General features: G+C 39.1%; 2 protein-coding genes across 16 annotated transcripts in view; one reads left to right on the plus strand and one right to left on the minus strand.

The window, feature by feature from the left end:
* ADGRV1 (adhesion G protein-coupled receptor V1) overlaps positions 1-25,599 on the minus strand; it is a 521,868-nt gene that overhangs the window by 81,308 nt on the left and 414,961 nt on the right. The window contains exon 86 of the mRNA XM_077865031.1: positions 11,914-12,071. Within this exon, the coding sequence (XP_077721157.1) occupies positions 11,914-12,071 (158 nt within the window). The remainder of the gene's footprint in view (positions 1-11,913; positions 12,072-25,599) is intronic.
* The window catches only part of LOC144293846 (uncharacterized), a 131,741-nt gene that overhangs the window by 1,021 nt on the left and 105,121 nt on the right, over positions 1-25,599 (plus strand). For 10 of the 15 annotated variants that reach the window (XR_013361245.1, XR_013361244.1, XM_077865040.1 and 7 more), the window contains exons 2-8: positions 461-552; positions 3,196-3,301; positions 5,344-5,640; positions 8,227-8,396; positions 8,659-8,750; positions 19,918-20,007; positions 24,003-24,087. Coding sequence is in view for 10 of the 15 variants with exons in the window: in XM_077865040.1 (XP_077721166.1) it covers positions 8,358-8,396; positions 8,659-8,750; positions 19,918-20,007; positions 24,003-24,087 (306 nt within the window). In the remaining 5 variants the exon portion in view is untranslated. Of the gene's footprint in view, positions 1-148; positions 553-3,195; positions 3,302-5,343; positions 5,641-8,226; positions 8,397-8,658; positions 8,751-11,875; positions 12,096-14,057; positions 14,319-17,707; positions 17,843-19,917; positions 20,008-24,002; positions 24,088-25,599 lie in introns of all 15 variants that reach the window. The other 5 variants (XR_013361252.1, XR_013361251.1, XR_013361249.1 and 2 more) reach the window with 5 other exon arrangements.

A 25,599-nucleotide genomic window follows, 5' to 3' on the forward strand; every position in this document is an offset into this window, starting at 1 on the left:
ACTGTTTTATGTAGTTTTCAAAGGGGAAGGAAGAAATGCCTCATTGGTAATTTTTCCAGGATAAAGAAGGGTGGGGGTGGGAGGAAGTCCTTTAAGAGAATGGAGTATGCCAGGAAAATTAAAATTTAAACTTCTTATTAATTTGCAGAGAAACTGTCAAAGAAATCTATAAAAATGCAGCCTATGTACAAAAATTATAAACAATTGGGTCAAATTGAGGAATGGCAATGGTATGCATATGTTAGTAGAAGATGCCAACTGCATTGAAGGTCAAAGAGTATGCAACATACCTAAGCAAGAATGCCACTGTGATGCTCTTAGACACTGACCATATGTATGCCACGCTGGCCATATCTTCTGCTAACACCCAACTGAAGCCTATTTACAATGTGTATCTAGATGGAAATTAACTTCAATTCCATTCTCTCTCCTCTCTGACCACCATAACTGATGAACTCAGCAAGTGAGGGTGAATTCAGCCCCGTTGTTTAAGTCCAGATTTACCAGAGATCACAGCACTTTTAGGCTGGAGTACACAGAGAGTTTATGCAGGTAAGAGTGACATTTTCCTTTTATCCTACAGTTATTACTACTGAATGATTTTAATGATGTGATCAGGTTTCACTTTTTAGATAGTTCAGTGTGGAGTGGAGACAGACAAGAATTGAGAATATCAGTCTCAACTGTCTAGGTATAAGTTGATGGGGAATATAGCCCAGGCATTACGGACTGAATTGTGTTCCTCCAAAAGTTGTATGTGGAAGCCCTAACCCTCAGTGTAATGGTTTTGCAGATGGGGACTTACAGAGTTATTAAGTCATGAGGGTGGAACCCTTGTGATGGGATTAGTGCACTTATAAAAGAGACAGGAGAGAACTATTTCTCTTCCATGTGAGGACACAGCAAGAAGATGACCATACAAGATAGGAAGAGGGCTGTGTCAGGAGCTGAAGTAACCAGCCCCCAGATGTGACTCTAGAACTGTGAGGAATAAATTTCCATTGTTTAAGCTACCCAGCCTAAGGTATTTTGTTATGGCAGCCCAAGCTGACTGATATACCGGGCATAATCATGAAGAAAAAAAAGGAAGGCATATTTGAGAGATATTTAGGAAATAAACAGGACAAAGGAGCTACATATCTGACTGTATTCCATATTAGTTACACATGAAAGAGTTGTTATGCTAATAAAAATACTAGCACATACTGAGTGCTTAGTATGGTTTAGAGAGTGTACTAAACACTTTATATGAATTAACATTGAATCTTTCAAACAGCTCTATAAAGTTAATTATTATCATTATGTCTGCACTATATGAGAATAGTGAGGAAAACTAGGTGTGTTTAGTACTATACAGAGAGGGGGCAGTCTTTCTTGGAAATTTGAAATTGAAGGAATAATTTACCAGACCAGGTCACTTCAAATTCCTTCTGGGAAATGGAGTCTAATAGTTACTTTTATGGAACTAGTGTTTTCTAGGTTTAATAATTACATGTTATTTTTCTCAATGAAACTTTATTCATTTTAAAAAGACTTTATTTGATATATATAGAGAATCAGAGAGAGAGAGAGCATGAGTGGGGTGAGGGGCAGAGGGAGAAGCAGACTCCCTGTTGAGCAGGGAACACGATATGGGGTTGATAGATGTGGTCTGGTCTCGGCACTCTGAGATCATGACCTGAGCCTAAGGCAGATGCTTAACTGACTGAGCCACCCAGGTGCCACGGAACTTTTTTCTAAAGTCATCTCTACATCCAACTTGTGGCTTGAACCTATGACTATAAGATCAAGAGTCACATTCTCTACCAACTGAGCCAGCCAGATGCCCCTCAATGGAACTTTTTTTTTTTTTTTTAAAGACTATTTTTAGGTAATGTCTAAACTGGGCATGGGGCTTAAATTTACAACCCTGAGATCAAGCTCTACTGACTGAACTAGTCACACGGCCCTCAATAAAACTTTTGATAACAAAATGAGAAGGGGTGAAGTACCAGTGCTAGCAGTAATGGCAGCTCTGGAGAGCATGAGAGTCACCAGTGGCTCTAATCCCAACTGTTCAAATTTAACAGCTTTAAAACTTGGACACTTTTCTAAGCCTCTCATTTCCCTGATTTTCTTGTCTGATTGCAGGAATAATAATATCTGCCTCAGCAGATTCTTGTAAAAATTGAGATAATATATATACAAAATGCTTAGCACAGTGGCTAGCATACGGTGAGCCTTAATTGTCAGTGGTGCTGAGGATAATGACTATGACCACTAGGGCATAATTCACACCTGCTACTTATATGTAGGTCAGCTCTTTACTCTTTCTTTCAACCTTATCTCATGCATGCTCATTGCTCTCTGCCCACCTAGAAAACAAATGTAAATTGAATTTAACAGTTGCATATTGAAACAGCCTCAGTAGAGCACTACCCTTGCCCTCATCAGTATCCAATGAGAATAGGTAAAAGGCAGTTCACTGAGGTAAAGATATTCAGCAAACTTGAGTTCTAGCAAGACCCAGCTCTTCTACAAATTATCAGTCCTATTTTTTTCTTTGGTTATATGTGTAAATCAGAAGTTGAAACAGAAATTTAAGTTTTCTCTCAACTCTATTATTTTATTTTAAATATTTATTTGATAGAGAGAGAGAGCACGCACAAACACAAGCAGGGAGAGCGGCAGAGGAAGAGGGAGAAACAGGCTCCCCACCAAGCAGGGAGCCCAATGCAGGGCTAGATCCCAGGACCCCAGGATCATGACCTAAGCCGAAGGCAGATGCTTAACTGACTGAGCCACCCAGGCACCCCCTCAACTCTATTATTTTATTTCTTACTTTTTATTTGGATGTCCTAAGCCTTGGGAAACTGATTCCTGATGTTATTGTTCTAAAAGTTTTTAAAAAATATTATCAAATCCTGCAGAAAACAAACATTCAGTGATTACACATCATCTTTCAGGTTCAAAGATTTCTAATTCAAGTCTTTGAAGACTGATATCCTAGATAAAAATCTAAGCAGAGGATGAGCATCTATAAGGTTTCTTTAAATGTTCTGAATTTTCTCTACCACTACTGGCAAAATGTGGGAAGACTGAACTGTGCTCACAAAGCTTTTTCAAGTTCAAGTGGAAGAGATTGTTCATTGTCTAGTGAGAAGCTCTGGGATTTTCCTTAGGTCCCCAGGCATTGTTTTTTTATTTTCTTTTCAGCAATGGAACTGGGAGTAGACTGCAAACAAGCAGCTTATTGCCAAGGACATGTGAAACCTGTTATATTGGTCATTCTGGATCCTATTCAAGCACATTCTGTTACTAGGTAAGATTACTTTTACTTTGCTTTAGTGGAAGCATCAACTTTGCTTTGGGAAAAAAAAATATATTTTTTTCCATTTTTATTTATAAACCATGTCTATTTATGCAAGCAATAAAATTTGAAGTGACAATCACATACTTGACATTTTGATGTGAGAATAATAATGCTCCTAGAACCAGAGTGTTTCGGCTATTGATTGCTACGTAATAAAGCACTATAGAACCTAGTGGCTTAAGATCATTTATGATTTCTCACAGTCCTACAGTCTGGACTGGGCACTTTTTCTGTTCTGTGTGGTGGCTACTCAGGCTGGAACCTACAAGAAGGCTTCTTCAGTCACATGTCTGGAATCAGAGCTGGGATTCCTGAAACAACTTGCCAAGCATGTCTATTCACATGGCCACTCCACACTACTAGCTTGGGGTTCCTAACACCATGGTGGTCTCAGAGTAATTGGACTTCTGGTGGCTGACTTCCAAGAGAAAGGATGCTGAAAGTGCTAGTCCTCTTAAAAGCTAGGCCCATTATGGGACAGCTTCACTCCAATCATGTTATACTAGTCTGAGCAAGTCCAGAGCCAATCCAGATTTCAAGGGAGGGGAAAAAAGACTCCACTGCTTTATGTAAGGAGTGGCACACATGCAAAGGGAGGGGAATAACGGACGGCGGCCATCTCTAGAGAATACAACACAGACTGTACCGCATTTGCCAGGAGCTCTTTCCTTTTCTTCTTCTTTTTTATTTTTTTAGATTTTATTTATTTATTTTTTGTTTTGTTTTGTGTGTTTTTTTTTTTTTTAGATTTTATTTATTTATTCATTAAAGACACACAAGGGAGAGAGGCAGAGACACAGGTGGAGGGAGAAGCAGGCTCCATGCAGGGAGCCCGACGTGGGACCCGACGTGGGACTCGACGTGGGACCCCGGGATCACACCCTGAGCCAAAGGGAGATGCTCAACTGCGGAGCCACCTGGGTGTCCCTCCTTTCTTCTTTTTCCTTTGGATTTCACTGAGTTTCTTGAAATTCTTTTTGAAATTTTCAAAATGTCCAGAGAGAAAAGCCACTCAACTTTAGGGTATAAGGGACGACACATCATATATTAATTATAACAAGTTTCTAATGATTTTTCATAATTTCGATGCAATGTTTATTTATTTTAAATATTTTATTTATTTGTTCATGAGATACACACACACACACACAGAGACAGAGACACAGGCAGAGGGGGAAGCAGGCTCCTTGCAAAGAGCCCGATGTGGGACTTGAAACCGGATCCTAGGATCATGCCCTGAGCCGAAGGCAAATGCTCAACCCCTGAGCCACCCAGGTGTCCCACATATAGTGATCACTCTAAATATGAGGAAATGGAGCCTCAGAAAAAAATAAGCATCTATCCTCGAATATGCTCCCAAGTAGAGAAGTGGTCATTATAGTATCAGAGATTCCACACACCTCAGATTTATGCTTATCCATAGGTAGCTGGACCAAGCCACCTTTATGTTTTTATACAACATACTGAAACATATGTGTGGGATTTCATAAGAAAGAGATTTGTAATCACCTACTTCCTCTTTTTATTCAAATTAATTTTCCTTCCCCGATCCATGAATCATTCCTCACATAGGAATTGGATGATGATTCAGAAAGAACCAGTAAATTCTAATGAGCCTAAAAGGAGAGAAAAGCTTATCATTGCCAGAGATCAAAACCAAACCCTAAAATTATAGGCTTTGTTTAAAATGCTGTTTCAGACACTGAAATCTAGTTCAGGGAACATACCTTTTTCCTGACTCATTCTCACTGCACACTCACCCCACTGAAGGGAGGAGGAGGCCAGTGAATCTCATTAGGAGCCACTGACCTTCGAAAATGTGGTTCACAGCAGTCTGGCAGCGACAGGGCCATAGAATGCCAGGCTGTAATCACTGCCCCAGACCACACTCGGAAAAGGAAGGGGTTGACAGTGGCCATCTTTGGGAGACTTTAGCACAAGAGTGTATTTTATTTACTGGCAGCACCTTTTCTGTCTCTTCTTCCCCTTAGATTTCATTGTTTATCTGAACTCTGAAATTAAAGTCTGGCAGGAGTAAAAAAAGTCACTCAAAATACAGAGGGCAAAGGGACTGGTCATAACCAAATGCAGCAGTGTTGATACAAAATTGCTCCTGTTGTCAGACACATCTAACCTGCATAAGAGTGATTAGTTTGGAGAAAAGTTCTGTAGAGATATGGAAGATTCCAGGCCTAACGAAATGATTGATGCAAGCTTTTCAGTTATTCAAAGAGGTCTGATGCTGGAATTAACTAATCACATCTGTTTACCAAACCTAAAACTCAAAGGTAAGTAAATAATCATAATCATTCCAGTTACCTAAACACAAAACCCATCTTGGCTATAAGGAAACTACAAACTGACCCTTCCTTCTCATTGTTAAAAGTGATTTATAAACAACAACAACAACAAAAAACCCTTGGTAGTGTATGACCCCAAATACTCAAAATTTAAGCATAATTTGTAAGACTAGAAAACTGTGCTTTTTATAAGAAAAGGAGATTTACTTTCAGTTCTTGATTCATTATGTATCTATTTCTCATGATACTATCTATCTAAAAATGCTCATCCAGTTAAAAAAATGCAGGGCAAAATATAACTAAATTATAAACCATCTAAGCTGCCTTAGGAAAAAAAGGAACTGCAGGACTAAGTGGGATATACTTGAGACTAATTAGAACTTCCCTCTCAGGTACTAAGTGTACATGGGGTGTGAAAAGTGCAGGTTTCTCAGAGGAAAGCGAAGAAGAGACTACATGTTGCCTCTGAAGCTTAGGTTTGCAGAGAGCTTAGTGGTGTGTGCTTGGATGGTGGCATCTGAACTCCGAAGCTGGGTTGGTGCCACTTACAACAATACAGAATATTAGAAGTGAAGAAAAGGTGCTCATTCTCCAGTTTTTCAAAAATACAGACATGAGAACTTTCAAAATGTGCTTAATATTTTGCTAATATACTGGCCTTTTCAGCATTCTCTCCCCACTCCTCTTGTACAATGTAGATATTTATTTCTTTTTTTTTTTTTAATTTTTATTTATTTACTTATGATAGTCACAGAGAGAGAGAGAGAGGCAGAGACACAGGCAGAGGGAGAAGCAGGCTCCATGCACCGGGAGCCCGATGTGGGATTCGATCCCGAGTCTCCAGGATCGCGCCCTGGGCCAAAGGCAGGCGCCAAACCGCTGCGCCACCCAGGGATCCCTAGATATTTATTTCATGTGTAACTCTGTCCATTTTCTTTCAATTCTGAAAAATTCTCAACCATTACTTCTTCAAATCTTTTTCTCCATTCCCTATATTCTTTTCTTTTGGCTGTCTCTTCTCATACTTCCTTAGTTTTCATATTTTCTCTTTTCTGTATGTTACCTTGGTAAATTTCTCAATTCTAGCATCAGATTCTAATTCATTCCTCGTCACAGCTTCTCATTTAGGGCTTATCTCAAATATTAAGATCTTTGTTTTTTTTAAAGATTTTATTTATTCATTCATGAGAGACACAGAGAGAGAGAGAGAGAGAGAGGCAGAGACACAGGCAGAGGGAGAAGCAGGCTCCATGCAGGGAGCCCGACGTGTGACTCCATCCGGGGTCTCTAGGATCAGGCCCTGGGCTGAAGGCAGCGCTAAACTGCTGAGCCCCCAGGGCTGCCCTAATATTAAGATCTTTCAAAATTTCAAAGGGTATGTTTTTCATTACCAAGGTTTCTGAAATTATTTGATTTTTATATGTGCCTGTTTTTATATTGTTTATATCTATTTTTGTTTTTTATGTTTAAACGTTTTTGGTGGATAAATATTTCCTTACATTGGAGTCGGTTAACCTTTTTCTGTAAATGGCCAGATATTAAATATATTAGGTTTTGCAGACCACAGTCCCAGTTACAACAACATATACTTAACTCTGCACTGTGAGAGCAGCCATTGAATATATGTAAACAAATACGTTTGGCTCAGTTCCAAGAAAAATTTACTTACAAAAACAGGTCACTGCTGCTACTTCGGAAAACAGTTTGGCAGTTCCTCAAAATATTAAACATAGAACTGCCATGTGACCCAGTAATTCCACTTCTAAGTATATACTGAAGAGAAATGAAAATACAAAAACTTGCATATGAATGTCCATAGCAGTGTTCCTTATAATATCCAAAAAGGTGAAAAAAGACCCAAATGACCATCAACTGATGAACAGACCAGCAAAATGTAATGTATCCATACAGTGGAATATTTGTCAATTAAAAAAAAACAACAACGAAGTGCTGATACACGCTATAATATACATGAACTTTGAAAACATTATGCTAAATGAAGGAAGCCAGACACAAAAGACTGCATAATCTATGATCCGATTAAAGGAAAAGTCCAGAATAGACATATCTATAGAAATAGAAAGTTGATTAATAGTTACCTAGGGCCTAGGGAAGTACAGAATGGGGACTGCCTGCTAATGGGTATGGAGTTTCTTTTTGAGGTGATGAAAATGTTGAAAAATTAGAATATGATGATTGTCAAACAACTATATAAATATACTAAAGACCACTGACCTGCACAATTTGAACAGATGAACTTTGCCAAGTAAATTTTATCTCAATGAAGCTGTTAAAGAAGAATGAAATGGGGAAAATACGTTGAGTGCCCAAGAGGCCACAGTCTGATGACTCCTGTTCTATATCTGATAGGTGTCCTAACATACTTATAAAGTTATTTACAGTTCATTCTATATTTAAAATATTTTCTGGTTTAAATTCATCTTTTTGATTGCTGATTTTGAGGGCTGTTGGTTTTCCTCCAATGTTTGAAACTTTTAAACCACAAGTAATCTTGAGTAGAAAGCATCTGTCTCTTTGCTTGTTTTCATTGTCTGCCTACTTTTTTCTGTCTAGTGGCTTTATGGGGTGTTTCCACTCAGCTCTCCTGTTCAAAGAGAACTAGTTTGATGTCTTGGGCCTCCTGTCCCTATGGTGACATGTGGATATGACAGCTACTCAGTCTGCAAACCTGACCCGGATACCGGATGAGATGCTTTGCCTTCCCCTTGGAATCCCGATTTCCTGTAAGTCAAAGCCAAGGCTACTGCGGCAGATGTTTTTCAGGCTCCTTTCATGCAGGTGCTATTGCTCCAGTCTACCTGCCTTGGGTGAAATCTTTTAGGTCCTAATTCATCCCACAGCAGCTGAGCTACTCCTGTATCCACCAGCTTAAGGACGAAGAAAACACTGGGGCCATGGTTTCAGTCCAGTTTACTACTTTGGGTGTCTGCTCTATTTCTGATCCACAGAGATGTTCGCTTTAACAAATATTTTCTCTTATTATAGCCTGTCTTTAACTCCTGTGTAAAGGCTTTTATGGAGCAGGGCAGAGGGCAACACATGGATTTACAGTGCCATCCCAACTGGACACTTTTCAGGTCAGTGCAATGGAATTTTAGCACAAAGATTCAAAAAGAGTATCAAATGCTTCTTGGTAGGTAGATTTTCCTTCTAGAAAATCTGAATTTGAAGTGGAGCATATTCGAATGTAGTGTGATATAGCAGATTGCAAATAAAATATAAAAGATTAGGCCAGCAGTCAATGCTGAACACGTAATTTTGGGAATCATAGAAGTCCAGAAAAAAATTATAGCCCCAATGATAGTAATGTTCAAAGGAATACCTACAAAACAGATCAAGGAGATAAATCCTTTAATTTTTACTTTTGATGATATAACATTCCTCTTCTTTTTAATGCTATAGTTAGCTTAAGGATCCAAACCTAAACGATTTTGTGTTGCACTTATGATTTTTTAAAAAAATATTTTATTTATTTATTCATGAAAGACACAGAGAGGCAGACACATAGGCAGAAGGAGAAGCAGGCTGCATGCAAGGAGCCTGATGCGGGACTCGATCCCAGGACCCCATGATCATGACCTGAGCCAAACGCAGACGCTCAACCACTGTGCCACCCAGGCATCCCTGCATTTATGATTATTAATTTATTCATTTGCTATATCAACTATTAACAATAGTTAATTAAAATTAACACATATTAACTATACTCCTCTCCACTGAGCACTCTAAAAGGCCATGGTGATACAGAGATGAATAATAAATGGTCCCTGCACTCCAAGAATTCATAATTTATTAAGGAAATCAACCACACACACCAAAGGAAGTCACCCTTTTATTCTAAGATAAGTGCTATAATGGCTGTAGGGACAAAATGCTTTAAAGGCATAGATGAGGAAATGAGCAATTCTTCTTTGGTGTGGTTCTATGAAGAGGCAATTGCAAAGGTTTCAGAGAAGAGGTAGCATGTTGGGAACTTCCAGAATTGCTATAAAAGACTGCGTAGTACCTTGTTGGAAAGGGGGGTTTAGAGGAATTAAATTGTGCTTATCCAGCATACCAGCATACCATTTTTACTTAGATTATGGGTTTATTCTGGACAGCTGTGGGGAGTGAATGAAGATTACGGAAGGATAATAAGCCCCTTCCACCTCTCTCTCATCCACATTTCCCCACATTACTTAACACATGGCTTTTATCAACTAATGATGAAGAGTTCAAAGTAGAGGTCTCCTTACATAACCAAAGATGATAGGATCAGGTAATTTTAGGAAAGAGTAAACACATGGCATGGTCAGAATGCAGGATTGATAGTAACTAACTTGGGGATGAACAGATGGCGCAGGAGTAGGCTGTGGGGACTCCTGTATTGTATCCAAAGAGACCGGACTTTTCTCAGGCAATGAGTGCAAACCTGAAAGGCTGTAATGCTGAATGAGAGAATCCACTTTACATTTTTGAAATACAGATATCTGAGAAAATGAGATGGAGAAGAAAGACTATAGACTAGTGACCAATCAGCAAAATAATATGAGTCCAAGTGTGAAATATTGACTATTAGACTGAATGTTATGGGGATGGAGGAATTAGAAATAATTTTTTTTTGCTTGAAAAGCTACAACAGAACAATGCTTCTATTAATATTTCATGGCAAGAGGTCTCCCTAGTTGAGAAACAAGTGCTGAAGCTTTTAGCATTATGTTTAATGCTTGAGGGCTATTATTCTCAGATAATTGGAGTATTATTATCTACTATATCCATGATGGATCATATCCAAAAGGTGATTTAGCTATGAAAAAGAATGAACTCATTAGGCTAGGACCTTATGTTATCACTATTGAAAACATGAAAACACTGGCACTTTTATATTATATGGAAAACAAATGAAATCTTATCATTTGGGGAAAGAAACAAACCTTCCGTTCAAAAAGCATATGTATTTTAATAAAATGAGTCCCAAATTGAATAAAAGCACAGCTTTTGGATAAATTCTATGTCCCATGAAAAAGTAGGATTTCTACATTGAATATTGCTTCTTTTACTGAATAATTTAAGATTGATTATAACCTTAAATAATATTTCTGCCCACATAATGATTGCATATTTAAATGGAAAGAAGAAAGAAGAGCTGGCTAGATCCAGCTCTCCTACAAACTACCCCACAAACTAATATCAAAAAGTCCCTTCTCTTTACATCATGAGGAAAATCTTTTCAAGTGTTCCTGATCCATTTCAAAAACTGGAAGGTTCTTTATACATTAGAGGGTCTCATTTTCTTATCCTGTGACAGTATCTATTGAGCAGCTAATAATGTAGTAGACACTCTTCAAGGGACTTCATAGATGGTATCTTGCTTAAACTTTTCGAAAGCAGTTAAAATGTGAAAATTCCTCTCACTCATTTGGCTTTAGATCTATAAAAACTTAGAAAAGAGGAGACTTCCTCATTGGCCCAAGAGGGCTCCCCAGCCCCGGCTCACAAGATTCTCTCCAACATCCCCACCACTCACCATTTTAGGGGGAATTTTCTCTGTGTAGGTGTGTGGTTACTGTTCCTAGTTAAGAAAATTCCTAAGAGACTCTAATCTAACAACAACAAAAAAGAATCAGACCATAAAAACCTGTGTTAAGGATGATTCAAAGGGAAAAAATGAGCTGCAGTGAAAGCCAATTTGAGCTGGAAAGACTTGCACTCTTAAGTAACCAGACATGTGTAGCCAGTTATGAAGCTGTCTGATCACATATGTTTTTAAACATCTGTCAGCACAAATCAGAACTCCACATGCAAACTACAGCACTCAAGGGCGTTAGCGAGGGTTGTCTGTGATGAAGTTTCAGAAGCTGAAAGAAATGAATAGATTTCACAGGCTGAACACAGGTTGTTATTGCCTGACTTGAAGAAAGCCTGGGGAAGCAGCTCCCAAGGCTGTGAGGCATTTACTTGAACATTAATATCTTAAGGACAAAACTGGAACCAGCAATAAAACCTATGGAGCCCTGAAGAAAGGGACATTTCAGGAAATGTCAAGAAGCAGGAGAAACTAGAGAGCCATAGTTTAATTTATGGCCTCAGAGCTGGAAGCTGAGTCTAACTTCTTTTTTTCCCTTTTCCTTTCCCTTTCCCTTGCCCTTTCCATTTCCTTTCCTTCCTTTCTTCTTTTTGCTTGGTTACAATCATTCCGTGACATTTTCCCACCACTAAAAAGTTCCCATCTCCAAAGTATAAGTAGGGTTCCTTCCAAACCTGCAGCGTTTGTTCTTCCTCTGAAGACATCATCATATGCTTTCCACTGTGGCTTCACCTGGTAGGCATGGATAAATACCACGAACACCACTACCAGGCACATTGAAGGAACCAGGGCCGCGGTGAACAGAGCTGCATAGATGTTTGGGATCAAACACCTGGAAGAGAGAAGAGGCGACGAGGTAACTCAGACAGCTTCAATATAAACATTTCTAAATTTGGAATGTGTTACGTCATCACTTTATACTAACTCTTTGTATGGAAACGTGGGCAAAAGCAAATTTTTGGTTTGCCAGATTGAAGCTTTGTTTGAGTGGAGGCTACCCGCTTACATCTAACCCACTGCTTCACGAAGTCAGTCAGTTCCACGGAACATGTGCATCCTGAGGTGCTCAGGAAACTTTAACAGAGGTTGTGATAGAATAAATCTGAGAAGAGCATGTTTGCTTTTCCATCTGGTTGGCTCTAATAGACCAAGGTCTCATTGAGCGCCGCATAAAAGGTGGCATCATGGAAAAGCGAATTTGAAGATTCCTAGGGCTCTGTCGTTTCCACAATCTTGTTTTTTGAGTGAAAGACAGTTTTGTCATTTTTAAGTTATACATTTCCCCAAGAGCCATTAATTCTTTTGAAAATGACAACTTTCCATTTGGAAGTTCTACTGTACAACTGTATCTATGATTACTGGGTTTATTTAGATCAGTGAGGTCCAAGGTAAACTCACATTATTTATTTTGGGAACACTGAAAATCCATGGAAAATGGTTTCAGAGATATAACTAGAATTTTTTACCCATCGGTCATAAAATCCTCTTGTTCTTTACATAAAGGCCTTCACAAAGAATGTCAAAATGGAGGACTATTAAATATATAAATATCTCAATATCTAAAACTGTGCTTTTGAGGTATAAAGAACACACCTCCCACAACTTATAATACTAAAATACTTTTAATTACAAGAAATCTTAATAGTAGGGAGTAACTCCTTTCAGATGTCTTTTTGTGACTTCTTCATTTTTAATATCTATAAACCTAGATTACAGTATAACTAAAAATAATGGATTCTGAAGGAAACTCAATGAAAGAGTAAAACTATTTAGAAGGAAACCTCAAAATCCAAAATATAGGTAATCAGGACAAACAGCCATTCTTGCAACTGGGAAAAATAGTGCCTCAATTTTAAACTTAAAAAGAGATACATTATTAAAGACCTTACTTAGGTATTAGTTCTGATTAACATGATCTGGTAAATGTATTCCTCAAGTAAACAAGACACATTTCAAGAGATATTTCAATACACATTCTGCATCTGCAAAGAGATGTCAGAATGATGAATATCCTGGCTTTTAGAATTTAATTTGGACAGCACAAAGCCTGAATCATTCCCTGTACACTCATCTGTATGCCAGAAGACCTGTATCTTCCAGGTAAAAGGCATATGATTAAATAAAACAGGCAAATGCTAATGGCTTTGATCTTGAATATATTTCTGCACTAAAAATAGTAGTCATGTTGGCTACTCATTTTCTGTACACTGGCTTTAAACAATTGTTTTCGTCTGAATTATGGATTCACTGCCAAAGTCTGGCTGAAAGTTGCTTAGACCGACATGGATACTGACAAAGGAACTCACATAGGCCTCAATGTTTTATTTTTACCTTGAAAAATGTCATCACAATTCAACTTCTATCTGTAAAGTAGAGTTACTGAATCTATTATGACTTGTTCATGGTGTCATAAACACTTCATACCAAGTGCTGTGGCAGAGGTTTGACTCTTCAACATCTACATTGTTCTGTGGCTGACCAAGTTTGGTTCTCATGTCTCTGTTTGAAGTGCTTTCCTAAAAACTTTACTTTAGAAGACAACCCTTGAAAGCAGAACCCAACAAATGGCACACTGTCCTGGTTAAAAAAAAATAAATGAGGCAAAGTGAACCCCTAGGAAGTTAGAAGGGACTAGGCAAGTCTGCAGTGGCTCTTGGGAAGAGAAGGTAATCCTCTAAGTTCCATACATGGCTCTTAAAAAATCTTTGCAGTTCTCCCTGCTTGTACAATTACTTGGCTATGCTGGCCCATTCTTTCAGAGAAGGGGGCAGGAAAATTATCCAATTCTGAGGTGACCCGCTTTCTTCTGTTTCTTCAGAGCTGTACACTTGTACAGTCATGGCCTCTTATAAGTACTGGGCTGTTGAGAGTGCCCAAAGTTTGTACTCCACATGGTCAACGTGGGGCCAGATCATCGATGGGAGGGCCTTGGCCCACAGCATGCCTGGTCCCGTTGGCAGCACCTCCTGCCTTGTTGGCTACCTCAGCACTGCTATACTGCATAGCCCTGCCCGTGCCCACTTCTGTGTAGCTGTCACTCCATGCCAGTCTTCCGCCAACAAAAAATGATTTGCCTTATGTAAGTACCACCTTTCTTAGGGACTAGGGATCCAGACAACTCTTCTAAAACACTATCAAATGAGACAGATGCAAATGAGACAGGGCTAAAAGGGTATCCCACCAGTGTAGACAGTAGTCAGGGCCCCCCGGACTATGTCTATGGAAAGTAGGTGGAGCAGGTTATGTCATTCCACAACACTTTCTTTTAAATTCTCCTCCTTGAACTTTTCCTTTAAAGTTAATAGGTATTGGGATGCCTGGGGGGCTCAGTGGTTAAGTGTCTGCCTTTGGCTCAGGGCTCCCAGCATGGGGCCTGCTTCTCCCTCTCCCTCTGCCTCTCTCTCTGTGTGTCTCTCATGAATGGATAAATGAAATCTTAAAAAAAAAAAAAAAAAGCTAATAGGTATTACTCTAAGTTTCTGATCAATACAGTATGGAATTTCTACTGTGTAGAATAAAACTTCTGACATACGTTTAAAAGTGCCCAAGATAAATGAAGTACAGTCTACCCTTAAAAAACAACAACAACAACAGTAACAACAACAAAGAACAACAACAACAGCACACAAGCCTCACCAACCAGAATTTCTTTCAGTCCCATCGAATAAGATATATAGTACATCCAGGTAGTCTGAAGATTAGGTCACATGAATGTGATGTGTGGAGTTAGGAAACTGTGAATATTACATTAGAAATAGTTTCTCAAGAAAGGCTGGGAACAAATTCTCGGAAAAAGTGAATGTAATGTAAGAACTGAGTAAGTAGACTGAATGCTATACACACATGAGCTGTGGAAGCAGCTGATGAGCGCTCTGGCAGCTACTGCTTCAAGAACAGATCTGGCAATTGCCAGAGAAATGACACAAAAGCTATGTGGATTTGCTTTCTTAAAAAGGGTGAGGAAAGTGTGGCTCATATAATTACCAGCTCACCCAGCTTCAAAGTATTCTGGTGGCCCTCCTCTCTTCTGGCGTTGCACACTACGGGATTCTTGCAATCACATGACTAATTTTTGCTGTTCCCTTTCAAAGTTTCATGAGTGAATTTCCTTTCTTATTATAACCCACAGACAATCTAATTTATTTCAACATCTTCTCAAAACTTCATAACTTCATCCTTTTCTCTATTTTCAGCCAGATGAAACAAGTAGATTCTGTTTCATTAACCTCGTTGTCCCCCTTCTGGTCTACTCTTAGAGCATTCACAATGCTTTATGTCACTTTCTTTTTAAATTTTATTTTATTTATTTATTCATGAGAACACACACAGAGAGAGGCAGAGACACAGGCAGAAGGAGAAGCAGGCTCCATGCAGGGAGCCCGACGTGGGACTCGATCCTAGGTCTCCAGGATCATACCCTGGGCTGAAGGCAGCGGCGCTAAACCACTGAGCCACCCGGGCTGCCCACATCACTTTCTAATTTACTGAGATTACCTCCCTTAGGTAGCACTTTATACTTATTGAAGTGTTTTCACTTACATTACCCAACTTGATGTAAAAAAAATTATGTGGGTACCATGGGATATCTCACTTTCTTTTTTCCCATATGAAATCAGCATAAGAAGGAACTCAGAAGCAAAGGAGTCCAGGAGAGACATAAGCTCCACTCACAACTGCTAAACATACTGGGAGAGACACAGGGAACTCCTTGTGTGTGAGTCTGTGATTCGAGTCCAAATAAATTAATGTGCTTATTACATTTTTAAAGATTTTATTTATTGGAGAGACAGAGACAGAGAGACAGAGATAGTAATAGAGACATGAGAGCACATGACTGGGTTGGAGAGGAAGAAGCAGATTCCCCACTGAGCAGGGAGTCCGATGTGGGGCTCAATTCCGGGACCCTGGGGCCATGACCTGAACCGAAGGCAGATACTTAACTGACGAAGCCACCTAGGTGTCCCTAAATTATATTTTAAAGAACAAGTTGACCCTGGCAAACTGGAGGACTTGAAGAAATCCAGGGTAACATCTGGGTTACATAGGTAATGAAAAAAGAACTAGGTGATGAAAAAATACAGGTGACCCTTGAGCAATGCAGGGGTTAGAGGCACTGACTGCCTGTTCCACTGAAAAATCCACATATAGGGGTGCCTAGCTGGCTCAGTCAGTGCTGCATGTGACTCTTGATGCCAGGGTCATGAGTTCAAGCCCCACATTGGGCATGGAGCCTACTTAATTAAAAAAAAAAAATCACGTATAGTTTCTGGCTCCCTAAAAACTACCAAGAGCCTACTGTTGACTGGAGCCTTACTGATAACATAAATGGTTGACTAACACATATTATGTGCATTAAAATACATATGTATGTTATATGTATTCTCCATTGTACTGTTAGGATAAAGTGGGATGCCTGGGTGGCGCAGCAGTTGAGCATCTGCCTTTGGCTCAGGGTGTGACCCCAGAGTCCCGGGATCGAGTCCCACATCAGGCTTCCTGCATGGAGCCTGCTTCTCCTTCTGCCTGTGTCTCTGCCTTTCTCTCCGTGTCTCTCATGAATAAATGAATTTTAAAAAATCTTAAAAAAAAGAACAAAGGTACAGAAAAGAAAATGTTATTAAAAATCATAAGGAAAAGAATATACATTTACAGTATGAACTGTATTTATTTTTAAAAAGCCGCATATAAGGGGACCCTCACATTTCAAATCATGTTGTTCAAGGGTCAACTCTAAATGTTTTTTTCTCAAGGCCTTCTTTGTAAGTACTTCTCCTCAGTAAGACAGTCATAACAGTAATGATTCGGAGGCCCACATGCCAATCTCCCCAAGGTAAATCTCCTTAAAATTTCTTTACTGATGGCACCTACATCAGCAGCTACATTTGTTGTTTCAACCAACTTTTTCTTCCTGGAAACTCCTGGTGATATGTTACTTTATCCGGGGATAAAGGAGATGGATGGCCTGTCAGTTTTACCCTAGAAATGTACTTAATGTATGACAAATAAAAAATTGTTCGTTTATTGTAAACTGGTTTCTACTTTGTGTGAAGAGTATAGGGGTGCCTGAGTGGCACAGTCGGTTAAGCATCTAACTCTTGGCTTCGGCTCAGGTTGTGATCTCAGGGTTGTTGAGACAGACCTGGTGTCAGGCTCTGAACTTGGCATGGAGTCTGCTTGAGATTCTCCCTCTTTCCCTCTCCCTCTTTTTCTCCCCCTGCTCGCTCTCCCTCTCTCAAATAAATGAATAAATCATCAAAAAAATGTACAATATATCTGTCTGTTGGCCCTGGGTGAAGAATACGGATGCTATTAGATAGATGCTTATCAGTTATAAACAAAATCTAGGCCAATACTTCTGATTTCAATATTCCCTTCTGTGCATGTACAATTTACTTTCTTTCCAAAGATGATATTATTTAACACATATTTTTTATTCACCTGTGAATTTATATTTGTGTGTATGTACAGATTTCCTGTCTCATCCAACATGGCCAGAGAGGTTTAGAGAAACACTTCAAGCACATTAATTTTTCCTACTGAATACATTTATGATGACATCAGAGAGAAGAGAAAAATAACAGTTTGGATTTAACTAGCTGCAAGGTAGGAAAATATGTTTATTCTTCTCTCTGTCCTCCTTTTGTAGTGCATATAGCGGTTTTCATACCAAGCGAAATCAATCATTCATTCATTCATTCATCTACTCATTCACTTATTTATAAGCTCAGTGTGGAAGCCAATGCAGGGCTTGGACTCACAACCCTAAGATCAAGACCTGAGCTGAGATCAATAGTCTGATGCTTAACCAACTGAGCTATCCAGGTGTCCCTTGACTGAATTTTTAAATTGCATGTTCCTTGAAGTTTCAGCTTTAAACAAAAAAACAAGATTATGTTGCAGACAAGCCCTACAAAGTGAAATTGCATATAAGCGTAATTGTATGGACTTAGAGAGGAAGGGAAGGAACAAAGTATTTTCCTGGAGTGAGTTAGATGGATAATGAAAACTGTTTTAAATATTACTGCTACTATTCCTTTTTTTTTTTTTTTTTTTTTACTGCTACTATTCCTAATTCTACCACCACTACTCCTAATACTAGCAGTGATCACTTTTTATGTGTTAGGCATTTGTTATATGCATTATCACACATGAACATCTACACAATCCCATTAGCCTCACTGTATGTATGGAAAAATGACGTCTGGATTACAGGAGGGCAAACTGCTAGCAGCATAAGCAGGCTCATTTATCTTCACTGCTACCCCTACAATTCTAGAATTATTTCTACAATTCCAGTAGAGACATATTAGAGCTGGTGGTAAACATGCTAGTGTCCTCCTTGAGGACAGGAAGTATAATATTTTCTTTATATTTCTTTCTCCTTAAGAAATGCTTGTTGCATAATCAGACCCTTAAGAAATGTTCACTGATGTAACTGATTTTAGTACTTTTTAAAAATCACTCCAAAAAAGGGTAGGTACAGAAAATCCCGCATTTCATGTGCGCCTGGGTCAATAATAACCCAAGCAACGTTTGAATATCTATCACATACTATGTACAGTGCTAGCCATGGAAGGGCACAGAAAGATGCCTGGGCATTGTGCTTCCCATTCAGAAGGAGAGGAGACAAGGAAGGGTTGGAGGAACATTCAGATGCTTAAAACGAGAAGTGAGAGATTCTGTGATCCATGAAAGATGAAGAGGGTTTTTTTTTTTTAAGTTTGTTTGTTTGTTTATTTATTTATTTATTTATTTATTTATTTATTAATTATTTATTTATTTATTCATGAGAGACAGAGAGAAAGAGGTAGAGACATAGGCAGAGGGAGAAGCAGGCTCCTTGTGGGGAAGCCCAACAAGGGACTCAATCCCAGAACCCTAGGATCACGACCTGAGCTGAAGGCAGATGCTTAACCACTGAGCCTCCCAGGTATCCTGAGTTTTTAGCATTCTAATTTCAGGTTCTCTGAAGTCCAACTATACCTCATCATTGGCTTTTGAAATTCTATGAGAATGCCTGAGACTGTAACTCCACCCTCTTTAAGTAGCTTTAGTGGGTTTTTATGTGCAACTATAATGACCACAATTAAAACACAGTGAGTGAGTAAGTGATAGAGAAAGAAGGAGTGAGGACACACTGTTGCTTAAAAACAATGTTGCTCTTGAAGATGGAGTAGAAGATCATGGGTTTTAGAGCTCAGGCTAGGCCAGGTTAGTGTTGCTATCTAACTTGACAGACACATTGACAACTGCCTTTGAAGAAGCCAAAGGAAAAAATAAGAATCAGTCTCATTTTCCAGTACTTAGAATATATCTCTATGCTTCTATTAGTTGAAAAGATTGAACAAGGAAGAACATGGACATATCAGAGCAGTATTGTTTCATATACTTCAAAAAGAGCAGATATTTAAGTTTGTCAAATATTAAATTGTCTAAAATTTTCAAGCAGATATATACATTAAAAAACCCAGCCTTTTATTGTGTCTAATTAGCTCTTGCTGAATGAGATAGTTGCCCACATCCCTAGCTCATTAAAAAGGTAAAATATATTTACACATAAATTCCAAAGATGAATAGTAGGCTCAAAATATCATAAACAAAGGTTAGAGATAGTTAATGAAAAACATTCTAAAATTCATGATTCCACAAACGACCTTGTCTTTTTCTCTTTTTCCAAGAAACTCAAGTCCGAGCAGTCTGTTCCCTGAACAACTTGGTGATTCTGTTGAAATCAGCCTATTGGACCGTGCTTGCCAACTTTGCTCCAGGTAAGTTCCAGTGAATCAAGCCCTTTCAGAATTTAATCAAAATAAGGTCAGGCTGACTTGTTATTTTTTTGCATGTACTAATGCTCTATGTTCTCATAAAATAAAATTGTTTGGTACTGGAAAATGTCATTGTCGTAGTGTGCTCAAAGCTGTCCTGCCCTTACCTATTATTACTCGCCAAACCTCTAAATGGGTGGCTAAAAAGTTTTTTTGCTGACTAATTATATCCCCTTCTTGTATCTGAAGGTAGTAAAATTATACGTCTTTCTATATTGACAAAAAATAGATCTATAAGCTGAAATACAAGATTAATGTCCAAAAAAAATAGTTGTCTTTTTGTATCTCCCAACCTCTATTTTGCTTCATGACTGCACCTGTGGACAGAGAGCCTTAGAGTGTAACCTTCAGCAGGAAAGCAGCTTCAGGTGAGGCTGAGCCTTCATCACATCATAGGCAGGAGGCAGTACTTTCCATCCTAGATTAATATTGTAAATGAAGTTTTTATTTTTTTGTGCTTTAAGCCTGAGATTTCAATAAACTCAAAACATTTAGGAATAGTGTAGAAGAGACTGCAGGTGGTGTGTTGTGTTATCATGAATATTATTTCCTCTTCCTTAAGATTTTTTAATTTATTTATTCATGAGACACACACACAGAGAGAGAGAGAGAGAGAGAGAGAGAGAGAGAGGCAGAGACACAGGCAGAAGGGAGAAGCAGGCTTCATGCAGGGAGCCTGACATGGGACTCGATCCTGGGTCTCCAGGATCAGGCCCTGGGCTGAAGGTGGTGCTAAACTGCTGAGCCACCCGGGCTGCCCTTATTTCCTTTTCCTGATGAAGGCTTGGTAGGCTTTAAGGTGTTCCTTCACCAAATACTCTTACAATACACTTGCATATGTTTCATTAGAGCCCATGAAAAATATGAAAAGGTAGAAATGTAGGTCTATGCTGACAAGAGCGTCCCTGTGGCCACTCTAGTGATGATACAGATATTTTAAGGATCAACAAACTCTGACAAGCCATGGCAATGGTTTCTCCAAAGGGCAAGAATCACTTGGTAGAAGGCTAATCCAACTTTTATTTTATTTATAAAAAATATTTAATTTATTATTTAGAGAAAGAGAGAGGGAGGGAGAATGTGTGTACGTGTGAGAACATGAGGGGGTGTGGGAGGGGGGCAGAGGGAGAGAGAGAAGCAGACTCCTCAATGAATGTCAACCCTGAGATCATGACTGGAGCCAAAATCAAGAGTTGGATGCCTGACTGAGCCACCGAGGCACCCCAATAAACCAACTTTTGGTTGAACACATTTTACTGATCAGTAGCCACATTATACTGTCCTGGAGATTAGGTCCACAGACTCTCCAAATTTATGTGAAGGTCAAATATGCTGCAAGAGAAAATTTCTAGAGGACTCCCTGCATAAGTGAGTGCTCAATCATACCTCCACCTTGAATTACCCATAGTCCCACTAACATGTACAGCACACTGCAAAAACTGGTATTCCTAAATGCTGATGACAAATCATTAAGACAATGTTAAGTGAACTCATTCATAGTGTTTAAAATATACTGTATTCTTCCTGTGCTATTAGTAAAATTTAAATCTTAAAATCCTGAAAACAGGGCTAACTTAACTATTGAGAAAACAAGGGAAATGTGACTAGATGAAGTGACTTGTCAAGCATTTAAGGTCATTATCCTAAGTTGTATATATTGTAGTTTTGTCTTAACTCCAACACTCAGCTCTCTTGGTGAGCCCATTTCAATTCTGATATCCTGATTTTTTACTGAACAAATATTTATGGATGTTGATCTTCAGAGTAATGGGTTAGCACATCAGAGATCATGTGCTGAGCTGAAGGCAGACGCTCAACTACTGAGCTACCCAGGTGTCCCTTGTTTAGTGTTTTTATGTGTCCTGCAAGGTAACAGTTATAGATAAAAACATAAGAAGTATAAAAGGTCCTCCTTTCCTGAAGGACCTTGGAGCAGGAAAAACAAAATGCAACTAAAAGAGACTTATAAAATCCCATAAATGCACTGCCAACACGAGGGATACCTAATAACGGTTTAGAAGGGTAGGAAATATGGGCCACAATATCCAGGGAAAATGGGAGAGTTTAGGGATTAATTTCAGAAAAGGAAAGTAAAGATAGAAGCAAAGAATTTGCGGGCATCTGGGTGGCCCAGAGGTTGAGCGTCTGCCTCTGGCTCAGCATGTGATCCCAGGGTCCTGAGATCGAGTACCGCATCGGGCTCTCTGCATGGAGCCTGCTTCTCCCTCTGCCTGTGTTTCTGCCTCTCTCTCTGTGTCTCTCATGAATAAATAAAATCTTTTTTTTAAAAAAACAAAAAGAAGCAAAGAATCTGGAGCCCAAATTCCATCCACTCTGTGGGAAATCCCCAGTTTTGATGGGGGGAAGTGACACATCTCACTCTCCTTGAAGCTTTGCTATCTGAAGGATTAGATTACAGCTGTAGAAGCAACATTGAAAAGCTCCAGGTTGGAAAGCCCTAAACTAGACACTAGATTGATATAAAGTGATCTCCTTTATGATGTGTGTAAAGAAGTTTCTCAAAAGATGGTAAATGATATTGCTATTGAGGGTCTAAGTGTGCGGAAGATCAAAGTAGGTAGAGGCATCTCACTGGATTAGGGTAATACGGCCTACAAAAAAAAGAGTGTACTGTTAAGAATGAAGGCTCTGGAATCAGACTATTTAAGCCAATCGAGGTACACCTTTTATTGACATGGTGACTTGGGCCAGTATTGAGCTGATCCTTACCTCAGTTTCCTAACAAGTAAAATGGAAAGAATGAGCATCTCCCTCATAGGAGTGGAGTGAGAACTTAATGAGTTAATACATGTAAAGACCTTGGATCAAAGCCTGGCATGCTGTGGGTGCACAATAAAATACTTCTCATTATTATCATCATTTATTACTAAGCCCCAAATCCTCATATTTATATACTTTCCTTTTCTGAAATTAATCCCTAAACTCTCTTAAACACACATACATGACTTAACCTGCATTTGAAAAAGATTCCAAATAGTAGAGAGATAAATGTAACATTTATCACTTTTATGTGTCAGGGAAAGTGCTTAACACTCTTGAGGTCAATGATAGGAAAGGTTTTTTTTTAAAAAATATTTTATTTATTTATTCATGAGACACACACAGAGAGAGGCAGAGACACAGGCAGAGGGAGAAGCAGGCTCCTGGTGGGTAGCCTGGTGCTGGACTCGATCCCAGAACCCCAGGATCATGCCCTGGGCCAAAGGCAGATGCTCAACAACTGAGCCACCCAGGTATTTCTATAGGAAAGTTTTTTTAACTGGGGTAATCAGAGAAGACCTCATGGAAGAGGTGGGGTTTGATATCAGTTTTTCCCCTTTCCAATTCCTTACTAATCAGCACATGTTTAGTGATTCAGTTATGCAAATAAGAAGATCTGCCTGTGTCCACAATGGCTCTGCAAGAGGGGAAGGAGGAAAACTTTCCCTTTGCAGCTTTTCCCTATGACTCATGTGTGTTTCTGCAAGACCAGTTGTTGAAACTTGGTTCTAACTTGAAAAGTCAAGGTAATTAGGGGTCATTCAAAAGAGAGGCGAGTAATAGAGAAGGCAGTTCCACACAACATGATGGCACCACCACAGGCTGACGAGCAGGCCTGGCGCAGAAGGGTCAGCAGTAGCACACAGAGCTGTTGGTTCAGGGGCTTCCCTAGGGATTGAACTGCTGCTTTCCTACCTGCTGTATTCCTGATCCTCAAAGCCTTCAAGGAAAAGGCAAAGGATGCAAGACAAGAAAGCCAATTCACTGATGGTTTTTCTAGAAAAGGGAGAATGTCTAGGGTCTTGGGAGCCTACATTCTGGATAGGGTGGCTTCTGGGGGATTCTCAGTGTTAAATGCTAGAAAGCAAGCACTGTGAATGCTCATCATCCTTCGAGGCTCACCAGATGGATAACTGTACTTCCTTCTTTCATTTTAGAAAATGCTCTTCACAGAATTCTAGGACTAAAAGGATAGTGAAGGCCAGCCATCTGCCCTCCAGCTTTACAGGTGAAGAAACCAAGGTACAAGAACTTCTTTTTATTTTATTTTATTTTATTTTATTTTATTTTATTTTATTTTTATTTTTATTTTTTTTGGTACAAGAACTTCTGAGGCTTGCTTGCCTAGCACCTGTCTGAACTCCTAAGGCATTCTTTATTATTATTATTTTTTATGATTTATTTATTTGAGAGAGAGAGAGCATGAGAGAGAGTGTGCACACTGTGGGAGGAGCAAGAGAGAGAGAATCTCAAGCAGATTCCCCAGTGAGCACTGAACTACATGCCTGCACCCAATCTTTTTTTTTTTAATTTACTTATTTTATTTATTTATTTATTTTATTGGAGTTCGATTTGCCAACATACAGCATAATACCCAGTGCTCATCCTGTCAAGTGCCCCATTCAGTATCCCCCATCCCCCGCCCACCTCCCCTTCCACTACCCCTAGTTCGTTTCCCAGAGTTAGGAGTCTCTCATGTTTTGTCTCCCTCTCTGATATTTCCCACTCATTTTCTCTCCTTTCCCCCTTGATTCCCTTTCACTATTTTTAATATTCTCCAAATGAATGAGACCATATAATGTTTGTCCTTCTCCGGTTGACTTATTTCACTCAGCATAATACCCTCCAGTTCCATCCACATCCAAGCAAATGGTGGGTATTTGTCATTTCTAATGGCTGAGTAATATTCCATTGTATACATAGACCACAGCTTCTTTATCCATTCATCTTTCAATGGGCACCGAGTCTCCTCCCACAGTTTGGCTATTGTGGACGTTGCTGCTATAAACATCGGGGTGCAGGTGTCCTGGCGTCTCACTGCATCTGTATCTTTGGGGTAAATCCCCAGTAGGCCTGCACCCAATCTTAAGACCAATGAGTTCATGACCTGAGCTGAAACCAAGAGTCTGCTGTTTAACCCACTGAGCCACCCAGGTGCCCCCTAAGTCAATGCTTTAAATGAGGCACAGGTAGAACTGGAGAAAAATAACCTAAAATGTTTGCAAGGGTAACATTCTGCTAAAAATCTAAAAATCCCTTTCTTAGGAAGTGTCTTCGGTGCTTTATTTTACTCTTCATATGAATTCCTAGGAGCTGGGGGACTACTGAACCAATTATAAAATAGAATGATAAACAGGCATATTTCTGAATATAATATACAATAGTCATGAGCCAGGCAGCTTGGACAATAGTTACCGTTCCCATGAAAGTTGTTTGTTTTTTTTTCCTTCCACATTTTTCCCCTTCCTTTAATGACACCACACATTAAAATTTTTGCATAATGTAAAAATTCATACAAAAGATGAAGTCCCACTTAGTTGGAGATGTAACAAAGATATGAGAAGGGCAGTGAATCCAAAGTCACATTCTGTCACTTATAAGCCCCTCTTCCACTGAGGTTCTTTCACCCCCTAAAGGAAAAAAAACCCAAAAATCAAAAAAACAGAACAAAACAAAACAAAACAAAAAAAACCAAAAACAAAAACTGGCTTCAGTTGAACTAGTATTTTATCATAAGGAATTTATTTTTGACAA

The sequence above is a fragment of the Canis aureus genome, chromosome 2 (genome assembly GCF_053574225.1).
Source record: "Canis aureus isolate CA01 chromosome 2, VMU_Caureus_v.1.0, whole genome shotgun sequence".
NCBI lineage: Eukaryota > Metazoa > Chordata > Mammalia > Carnivora > Canidae > Canis > Canis aureus.